At 41.4% G+C, this 11002-nt stretch overlaps 1 protein-coding gene across 1 annotated transcript; it reads left to right on the top strand.

Moving 5' to 3' along the window:
• The first annotated feature begins 2866 nt into the window (after positions 1-2866).
• Positions 2867-9650, top strand: LOC117464512 (G-protein coupled receptor 26-like). Its single transcript, XM_034106975.2, has 3 exons — positions 2867-4003; positions 4726-4839; positions 7099-9650. Exons 1-3 carry the CDS (start codon positions 3336-3338, stop codon positions 7325-7327), a joined length of 1011 nt encoding a protein of 336 aa, XP_033962866.1. The 5' UTR covers positions 2867-3335; the 3' UTR covers positions 7328-9650.
• Positions 9651-11002: the final 1352 nt, after the last annotated feature.

The raw sequence follows: 11002 nt of genomic DNA, 5'->3' as shown, positions 1-11002 counted from the left end.
ACAAGTGAACAAATTGTACGTTTAGCATCAAAAGTGATATCCTTCTTTTGTGCCTTAGCTTAGTTAGCCGGCTGCTTGCGCTAGCTTTACACAATGATCCAACAGCTTTGAACTTCTCTTTATGTATTCTTTTTACAAATCTGAAAGCTGTCATACCAGATTCTGTTCAGTATCAAATAGGTTTAAGTAATGATGACTGTGGTAACAGGAAGCTGGCATTATCAGCAGTGTCAACACCTCCTCTTCGCTTCACTAGGTTGGCATTTCACTGTTTGTCTAAAGCTTCTTCTCAGCGAGTCTTCCTCCTGTCTTTGATTAAGACCTTTACGAGACATGAGACCGCTGTGCAAGCAATGAGCTCATACTGCATTCTTATTAAAAGTCTGAGTTTCTCTAGTTTTGTAATTTTTTTACAACAAGTTCCTCAAACTTTTTTCTGAAGCTCCACTCAATATAGATGCAGGTTGTTCAAAATACAAGTGACACGTCTTTATCCAAAAGGTCAGACAGGAAGATGTAGAAGCGAAAGTACATCTAGGTTGAAAATGTACTCCGACCAGCCAATCCGAGGGAAGTCAAGTGTGGAAATTGGAACTGGCAGCAAATTCAAATCCACACAGTCCCAGCTAAAGGGAGGAGTGCTGCAGGCTTTCTCTCATACTACCGTGTCTCACAGTCAAGTCCTGCACTTGTTAAGTCTCCTGACAGAAGGTATTATCGTCAAAGGCAAGATCTGCTGAGCTGAGATGTCTTGACTTGTCTCGAACACAGTAAACAGAAAAGGATTCCCCCAAAAATTCAAAAAAATCCATCTTTACATATTACAAGGAAGGAAAATGCTGAAAGTCCTTCACTTTAACATGTAGGCAGACCCAAGTGGCCAAACATCTAACTGATAAGGCCAGGATTTACTTTACAACAATTGTGTTAATCAACAAATGGTCCTTTATGAAGAAAAAACGTGAATTGTTCTTTTTTTCAGTTTGAATATGTTTCTAAATGTTATATGCTTGGGTTTATGACTATTGGTTGAACAAAGCAAACATATAGACACCTTGTTAGATTATGAGATATTGCGATGGTAATTTCTCCAAATGTACATTTTATGAGCATTACATCGATAAACATATTGAAATAGACAACAAAAACAGCTGTCTGTTACGGCCCCAAAGTAAACAAAAGAAACACAAAAAGGAGCACAAACTCATCAATGTTTGCAATGAGTGATTGATGAAGTCAGTAAAGGATTATGAGTTTTACCTGGAGTGACTTGATTAGTTTGTACTCTCATTAGTACTTTGTTTGTGTTTGTGTTGGCTATGATTGATCTGTGAAAACAAACAACAGACAAAGGAGTTGCTTTTTCCACGCTAGTCGGTTTAATGCGGCATGATATGTTTGTTGGCTTGTGATTTCACTGATCCAAAAACTCAATATTACTTTTTAGCCGCCACCAGCAGCTGCTTTGTTGGACTTAAGATTTTCCGACCCTTTGAAAACAGAAATTCAACAAAGAGGTCAAATAATTATCAGGTTGTGCGTGTCTGAATGCACGAACATGTGGAGGCATGCCTGACCGTGGTCACAGCTGTTGAAAATACGCGTTTGTTCAAGAAAACATTTTCCAGGTGGAAGAGTAAAACCCATCACAAGAAAAATCCTCCTACTTGAACACATTACACCTTCATCCATTTCACTAAATCCCCTCTAAGCTATATTTTTAGAATGGCTTTTTTTTGCAGCTTCATTATTGTCTGTGGAGCTGGCATTTAATTATGAAAAGAATAATTAAAGGGATGAGTACGAAAAGCTGCTCTTGTGCCTGAGATCAACTGGTGTCTCTGTGCTGATAAGGCCTCTGCACTGACAGGAGAGAGCTGCACAAGCAGTTGCATGACAGCGCTCACATGTGAAGGTATGGAAATGCATCCATCACAGCCAGAAGCCTTACTCTGGGACAAGATGGAGCTTCATTTTTGTTTAATTGGCTTGCTGTTTGTCTTTGTCCTGCAGGTGTCTTCTCTTTGCACCAGGAGCAACCATCAGCCCCACAGACACCATTACTGGGTTGCATTTTAATGAGCCTCCCTTTTAAAGAATTTAAATCCCTTTTTTCTCTCCTACTCCAGTTCACCGTTTGCCACCCTGGAGTAAAAGGAGCGCACGCCTGCATAGTATGACATCCCCAGTCAAATACTGTGAGCATGTGTGTTGCAGTAAGAAAGTCTTTCCGCCCACACGCTCTCACTCTGACACCTCCCCTCCCCTTATTGTAGCCCCAACCACCACCTCACCCTGCTCCAGCGCCTTGCTGCACGTGCTGCTGCACACTGAGTCCCACGCTTCTGAGGAAAGATTCTCCATGCTCAAGTCCAGAGGGGCAGCAGAGTGCGGGGGCGTCATCCAGCCTCAACGAAGATGGTGCTCCTCATCAATACGATGAAGCAGATGTAATTAGAATAAATATTTGAGTAAAGCATGAGGTGAAGAGATGCTGCTGGAATGCAATGGTTTAAATCAGTGAAACCACCTTAACATGAACAGATATGTCTATATAAAACCAATTTGATTTCAAATTAGGGTTTGAATTAATGAGCAGGAGTGGAACAAATACATTTGTTTTGCCTCAACCTGTTTTTTTTTTTGGGGGGGGATGATTTCAATATTTAAATGAGCTTCTAAAAAGAATGCTGTGTGACAGTTTTCTTTACCTGGATATGCAAGTGACACGGACAATGGATGCATAATTTAATGTAAATGTCATGATCAATTATTTGTCCCCATTAAAACATTTTTTTTTAACACACATCAGGTCTGTGTTTGACTAATCACTCATTTCAGTTTGGATAAGGTCAACTCTCTGGCTGCAATTTCCATTTTTCCAGAAAAGATCCCCACTTCACTTGTTAATGTTACTGTTCCTCACGGGAGACGGGGGGAGATCAAGGAGCCCACACACTGTGCAGTGTGTGCGGAGGGGTGATGCTTCGAGAGCGCATCACAGGACGACAAAACCCCACTGCAAGACGCAGAGCCAGAATAGAGCAGCTTTGGCACGAGAGCTATTTTCCTATAGGTTGTAGAGGGGAACAAAAAGAGTAGAAATCGTCTTCGTTTCCCCTAACATACTTCTCATGATGCCGGAATCCTCCTGGTCGTCTTTGCTGGCCAGTATACCGAGACAATGTAGTTGAGAGAGAAAGGGGAACTGCACCGGTGGAGAGATCTGGGGATGAATGGACATGGTTATGGGTGATTAATTGCATTTTCAGCTGGAGAACAACACTGGATATGCTCAGAAAAAGTGAGGATAAGTGAGTTTCGGGGCCCACAGGATGGACACTGCGGAGGTGGTTCTGTCTGTGTTGGTGGTTGTGATTATCATAGTGTCGTTGCTGTCCAACGTACTGGTGCTGATCTGCTTTCTGTACAACCCGGAGATCCGTAAGCAGGTCCCCGGTCTGTTCAACCTCAACCTCACCTTCTGCAACTTGTTGCTGACCGTGTCCAACATGCCGCTCACTTTGGTGGGACTCGTCAGTAAGACTCAGCCGGGAGGGGACGGCTTCTGCCAGATCGTGGGCTTCCTGGAGACATTCCTGTCCACCAACTCGATGCTGAGCATGGCAGCTCTGAGCATCGACAGGTGGATTGCGGTGGTGTTCCCCCTGAGGTACCACTCCAAAATGCGCCACAAAGACGCAGCTTTGGTCCTCGGGTACACGTGGGTGCACTCGGTGTCCTTCTCCACGGTGGCCACCTGCCTCTCCTGGGTGGGATACCACCGGCTTTACGCGTCCTGCACGTTGTCCAACCCGAGGGCTAGCAGCCGGACACCGTTTGTTATCTTCACCGTCTTTTTCCACTCCTTTTCCTTCCTCCTGTCTTTTATAGTGCTGTGTGTCACTTACCTCAAAGTGCTCAAAGTGGCAAGGTTTCACTGTAAGAGGATCGACGTTATTACAATGCAAACGTTAGTGCTGCTGGTGGATATACACCCCAGGTGAGCTCCTTGAACTTATTATTCCTGTTTGTGTTCTTCCTGTACATGCAGCTTTCTTTTCTTGATTCAGTTAGAAGAGAGCTTATAGTTAAGAGAAAAAAGAAGCATATCCACCATCTTATCGAAAGGGGGAGGGGGCTGATGTCCCTGGGATTAATGCGTGTATTAAGATACATGATTATTTATTTAATTAATTTAAAAGCCTAAATGTATAGGTAATACTACCATCCTTGCACTGAAGTGTGTCCTCAGTATTCAGAGGCAATGCAACACCTGTATCCACTTAAAGGCAATCCAGGGTGATTGCGTTACTCTGCCTCTATAACATAATGTGTACATATAGTGTGAGCATGTGTGTGTGTGCGTGTGCGCGCGCGCGTGTGTGTGTGTGTGTGTGTGTGTGTGTGTGTGTGTGTGTGTGTGTGTGTGTGTGTGTGTGTGTGTTCGGTTATATACCGAGCTAGCTGGTGTTCTCTGGTGAAATTCCCACTTTTATAAATTGTCATTCTTGTTTTACATTGATTGACATCAGTGTTGTTTGGGATAACTATGTTATTGTCCCTCAGCTCAGCTTCCTATATATTTAATCCCTGTCCAACAGAAATAAAACACAAGCGCACCAACTCCTTGCTGTCTTTTATGACATCTCTGGAGACAGCATGTGGTCTTCCCTCAGTGTGTCTCCCTGATATTAATCCACTGAACTCTCTGTGTGTGTATAGTGTTCGCCAGCGTTGCCTGGAGGAGCAGAAGAGAAGACGACAGAGAGCGACGAAGAAGATCAGCACCTTCATCGGCACCTTCATGATCTGCTTCGCTCCCTATGTGATCACAAGGTGAGAAAGAAACTGTGTAGGCGGGAGAGGGGAACCATGCCGGCACACTGCGGCGTACGCAGCCTCTTTTGTTCTGCTGGTATATCCCCCAAAGCTCCCTCCTCTGCTGTCAAACCCTCTCCCCCCCCCCCCCCCCCCCCCCCCCCCTCCTCCTCCTCCTCCTCCTCACTGCCTCCTCTCTGCTTACTCTCCACAACGGCCAGAGTTGGAAGATGAGATTGGCTGACCTTGTGATAAGTAATATGCCTCTGCTCTGCTGCTGCATTAGCACTTTTCTCCTCAAGTTGCTCGGATGCATCACTTAGTTAGGAGGAATCCACTTCCACCAATCACTCGACAAAGAGAGGCTGTCACATGAAGCTTCAGTGTAAAGCACATACGTGATGCGCTAGTGGACGTGTGAGAAGAAATACCGACATATAACTATTTATACTTTGTAAATTAAATCGACAAAGTGCCATAAAATATAAACACAACACATAGAGTAAAGGGGGGTGATATACACCTTAGAATGGCAACATATCCAAGACACATAAAGTAAAATATATGTATAATATAATATGGATTTATAGAAATTCCGGAGTTTACATGTTCTGGTAACTCTCAAGTGTCAGTTCTCCTGAGTTACTACAAACACACAAACTACTTTCTTTAGAATATCATGGTAAAGTTAACTATTTTGAAGTCCTGGCTACTTTTTGTATTTAATTGGCAGTGGCCTTCTGAACTCACACATTGATTAACAGCTAATGTCACAAGCATCGTTTCATTTCCTGTAACTATAATGGCAATAAGTTGATACAGGAGATGTGTGCAAACTAATTATAAACAGTTTTGACCTAATACTCATCATTATAGCATATCATTTTAGCAGAAAACGTAACTTTGTACTAACAGGTAACCAATACGTACCCAATACGTGAAGCTTTATACATCCAAAAAACTACAACTTCTGAAGAAAACTGCAAGTCTAAGATCCAACATGCAGACGAATTGTTGGGCAATGCATTTCTGGGAGTACATCACTCAACAATAGATTGTATTTCATCCTCATACTGTCTGGTTTTAGTATGAGCATCTACTCACTTTTCCATACTAAAACATGACTTAGTGTAGAGAAGAGTAGAGTATGTCATATGGATCATTTGTTTTGTCATGTGGATGGGCTTACTCAACCAAAAGAGAAAATATTCCATTAGTTAGTACTACTGTATGTTATTTAAAACCATTCACTCATAGGGCGTTGGGGTGACGGAGCTAGAGAGGATGTCTGTATGTTTGGATATGAAATGATACAGAAGATATTACTCTCTCCATCCTCTCTGTAAGCCTTAAACACATTTTTAAATTGGTCCGTTGCAAGTGTTTGCAAGTTGTTCTTCTCCTCTAATGGTTTTGGTATCAGTAGACTGTCAGTAATGAACGACCATAGCAGCACTGTGCTACTTTCATTCTGCGTATGACAGTTTACTAATTACTATCTGAACATATTATGCTAAAGGCCTGCATACTCATACTCCTTTGTTGTCTGGGTCATTATGTGTATAGTAAAATCACCGCTGTGCGCCGTCACAGCTGACTTAACCTGCTGTCTGCTCTGCTGCTGCGGAGTGTGTGGGCAAATGCCAGTAATGGCTACTGGCCCATGCTAGGCCAGTGCTACACTGCTGACAGAGCTTGATTGTAGACACAGTAATTATACAGAGTGCAAGCGGAAAAGGATCAGCGATATCTTAACCACCCTTTATGACACCATGTACAGGAAGGTGTATTCATATTTGACACAAATGAGTGTGAAAGCACCACGTTAGGATGCAGACTTCAGAAAACGTCATTATGTGCCACTTTAAATCTAATATACGGTATTTTAATTACTGAAGAGTCTTTTTTTACCCCTGCTGAAAGAACTCACTGTCCTCTGTCTTTTATGGTTTTCTGCTTAGCCCTCAGTCTGAAAATGTATAAAATAACTATCAGTGTTAATTGGCTTGTTTCCAGACACTCATTACTGCTTAGACAGGTTTGTTTTATTCTTCCGGTGGCCCTGACAGATATGCTGCTGGCTGCATGTGAGTGGTGAGATGATAAGAAGCTTCACGCTGTAAATCCAAACGCATGAGACAAGTAGAAACACCCTGCTTATGTGCAACAATGTCTTGCAAATGTATGTCTATGTCTTCATGACGAGCTCAGGGCATGCATGCATGTTCTACCTTTGCTCCCCGTCTCTCACCACCCTCTCTTTATGCTTGCCTGCAGGATCGTGGAGTTATTTCCAGCGGTGCCTATCAACCCTCACTGGGGAATTGTTTCCAAGTGCTTAGCTTACAGCAAGGCAGCCTGCGACCCCTTTGTGTACTCACTGCTCCGACACCAATACAGGAAGACGTGCACTGACATCATCAACAGGCTGCTGAAGCGGAGCTCTTTGAACGCATCGGGGCGCGGACACGAGAACCAAGTCAACAGCATAGCAACTGCAGAGTGACCCGGCAACTGTCAGGGAAATATGACGCTGATTTATCGCCGATTAAGAACAGAAGAAATAGTGCTTGTCCCTGTCCATGTCTGCTTGAATTTGGTCTGACAAGCCAAAAGAAAGCGAGGGCAAATCCCCGGCACCCTGGAATACCACTGTGCTTGCATACTGAAACTCCAGAACAGCAGATCAGTGCAGTGAACTTGTGAGGACAATGAGAAAAGGGAGATTTCACATCCGCCGGAAGAGACAGATGTGCTCACCCAAGATGAACGGCCAGTTCATAGCCTCATTATTCTGACATGGTAGCTTTAAGTCTGATATAAGACACAAGGATTTAGTTTTACATTACGTCTAACATCCATTCTACGGAAGCCCTGAGAGGCAAGTGAGAACAAATACAATGATCCATTTTCTAATGTCTATATCTAAAGGGTTTTCTCTCCTGTGTTTATGTCTTAAGAAGAGGTGATGTTTGTTTCACCTAGATAATTTTTCATCATATGTAAACAATTACACCTTTTCCCACCTGTTTCACGGATGAAAAGAACACCCGAGAAAGACTTTCCTGGAGCAGAATCTTTTTTTTCTAACTTGCCAGTCAGGGCTTCTGTAATGTTTACATTATATTTTTTAAATGAAAGAAAGGAAAGAATAGAAAATGGCTGTTTGACGATTTAGTGACAGGTTGATGCGTTAACACTGTATGTAGCACTGTAAACTAGCCTAACCAAAACTAACAGTCCCCAAATTGTATTACAGATGAAAACGTACAGCAGACTGCACAGCGCGGCTCAGGTTTACATTGCCTTGAAGCATAATGGCCAATGAAAGATAAAGCTATGTGACGATGTGAGACTTTGTGTTTGTCTGTGTTTCATGTGTGGTATTTGCGCACCATTTAGCAAGACTTATTAACTCAGCCAAGCAGAGTTTTAAAGGTAAAAATAAGCCTTCAAACCGACTGCCTTTGCTGTCATGACTGACATGTGCCCCTCAGGTTGATTAACTTAGCCAAGCGTGATTGACAGTCGGGCGGATTTGTACTCACAGAAAGGAGTGACCGGGAGCGACATGCTTTTTGATGTCTCACACATTTGGGCTGGATGGAAAGGAAGGAAAAATGCATCTGATGTCCTTATTTTCCTCACTTGGGAGAATGACTATAACTAATGACAACTTGTGATGTTTAATGACAGTCTTTCATGAAAAGCAAAATAGTATCTGTTTTCTGCTTGGCAGTCAACATGTATGTTATTTATTGAGATGGAACAACTTTAAGGATTGCAGTGTCCCTCTTTTTACTCTCACATGAATTGGGCGCACATGATGTTTATTTATTTAGTCCCATTGCTTGTGAAGTATTGTAGTTTCAGGTCTTTGTTGAAGACCTAAGTCCAAGAGCCTTCTTGACTGACAAAGTGTTATCTGACTCAATAAATGTTGTACCTATTATATTTTTGTTCTGTAACAGAAGAAAGGCAGCTCTGTATCAGAGGACTTTTCCCTGGGCTTAACTTTTTGTAGAGTAGACATATGTAGATGGAAGTGCTCTACGCCTTAGTTTAATAAAAAAAAGGGATAAAGAAGATGTTTTTGATGGATTTGGTGTTCAGTCGGTACAACAGTAAGTTACTGTATGTATCACACACAGTGCCAAAACGATCAATGACGCCCAGTGAGCCAAATATAAGTAGCTGCAGTTCATTTTTATGAAAACATAAAAGAAGATAGATTAAAAAAATATATTTATGAAATTACTTATTGATACATGTTTGCTTATATTTTGTGTTCATGGTTGTTACGGAAGCCCTAAAAGTTAAGTGGAAAAAGAAGGCAGATCTAAATATCCTCCTGTGTTTATGACTTCAGCACAAGAGTAGAAAAATGAAGGAACTAATATACTGTAGATATATATATGGAGACAAAACTATTAGGATCGGACTGAAATGCATTCAAAGTTATTTTTGGACATGGTTCTCAGGGCTTCCGTAAACTTTTGATAATACAGAGGAGAAATAGTTGTCTTGGATATATGATGCATTGCAAAGTTATGTTTGACACTCCAAGACAATCAATGCCTTAATCTCTGTTATATATGATATGTTCTTTCCATTCACAACGGCATATGGGTATTTTGAACAATATGGATAGAGTAAATCATTGCCTTATTCACTTCAGCTCATGAACAATCTGTATTTCTTTACCCTCTGCTTTCCATGGTTTCTGATCATGTTTTGCACTGATGTAAGTAGTTATTTTCCTCATACATGATGGTTATTGGTGAAAAATCAAGGTATTATATATGTTGATAGATTTAGATAAATGACAACTTGAAGAGTATTTTTGTGTCTTTTTGATATACGTACATGTAATTTATGACGACACTTTATTTGTTGAGTGTTTAAGAATGTGCTGCTTCACCTGCAAATTAAGTTAAAACCGTTATTGATAGGTGACAATGCATTGACTGTAATATACCTCATTTTGTTAGGGTGGCCTCAAGTGTTTTGTTATTTACTTACTCATTTATTCAACCACTGGCACGATGCTGCTGTAGATGGCTCGAACAACTGTTGATGATGATGTTTTACTGATGGGATGAAGATATTTGGTTTTGATGGAGATTGTAATTGTAATTTTGGATAAAATCAAGAGGATGACTGTTTCAGATGTTGACCATGATTATTAAAGTGAACTCTACCAAAGTGGTGTTGTGCTTCTTCTCTATTTCTCTATATACTCTATTCTATTGAAAGCTGTTTTTTTATACAAATAGGACACACAGAAACTCACAGAAACACCACTCCAACCTTTCATTATACTTTTTCTTCACCGACATATTTGAACAAAACCTTGACAAAAAAAACTTGTTTTTCTGTTTTCGGGATGCACAATTTTAAGATTTAGATGACATAATATAGACTTATAACCAAGCCTGATGACCCTCTAAATGTGCCATTGGCTTAAAAGCATTGGAAATATAAAATGGTTTCACTTATTTAACAGTTTGCCTTTATTCCTTTCCTCATACAAATCAGTGTTTTTCAAAAAGAAAAATAACTGTTATGTTTGCTGTAATGAAATAATATGTCACCAAAATACAACAGTGTGGCTTTTTAAAGTATAACCTTTATCAAGCTGTGGCTTCACACACACAACACTTGATATTTGGTGTTAAGAGAAAAAGTTTTGCCCACTTCACAAAAATGACCCAGGGATAGATCAGTGCCACAATCACATCTTTGAGACACAACAGGAGGGTTTGACATGACGTGATTTTGAGCTTTTGTATCTGCAGCCATTCAAACTGTTTCCACCTGCAATCAGTCTGAGGCAGAGGGAAGCGAGTTTTCTGTTCACACCAGAGCGCGAGTGGTAATGAAACAACATCAGCGGCAGGCAGAGATAGCCTCGTCTGTGATTCTGAACACTGATTCACACCTCAGGATCCAGTGATTATCTTCAGGTGGGTGGCGCTGACCGTAAAACACGACTTGATCATCGGCATCAACCCACTCAGTCAGCTCACTGCCCCCCCCCCCCCCCCCCATCCGAGTGAGTAATAAAGCAGAACTCAGAGTGAAAAGTGGACACCTCGATCTGAACAACACAGGTATGTTTGTGGTTTTTATCTACAAAACACTTTCAATTGGGTTCAGGAAATGTTAAAAGATGTTCACT

Source organism: Pseudochaenichthys georgianus, chromosome 19 (genome assembly GCF_902827115.2).
Source record: "Pseudochaenichthys georgianus chromosome 19, fPseGeo1.2, whole genome shotgun sequence".
NCBI lineage: Eukaryota > Metazoa > Chordata > Actinopteri > Perciformes > Channichthyidae > Pseudochaenichthys > Pseudochaenichthys georgianus.
Note: the sequence above shows the minus strand (reverse complement) of the source record. Positions and strands in the feature narration are given on the sequence as shown.

Coding starts and splice junctions, on each gene's coding strand:
- LOC117464512 (XM_034106975.2), top strand. CDS start 3,336: ATGGACACTGCGGAGGTGGTTCTGTCTGTGTTGGTGGTTGTGATTATC. Junction 4,004..4,725: donor CTGGTGGATATACACCCCAG/GTGAGCTCCTTG, acceptor GTGTGTGTATAG/TGTTCGCCAGCGTTGCCTGG. Junction 4,840..7,098: donor GCTCCCTATGTGATCACAAG/GTGAGAAAGAAA, acceptor GCTTGCCTGCAG/GATCGTGGAGTTATTTCCAG.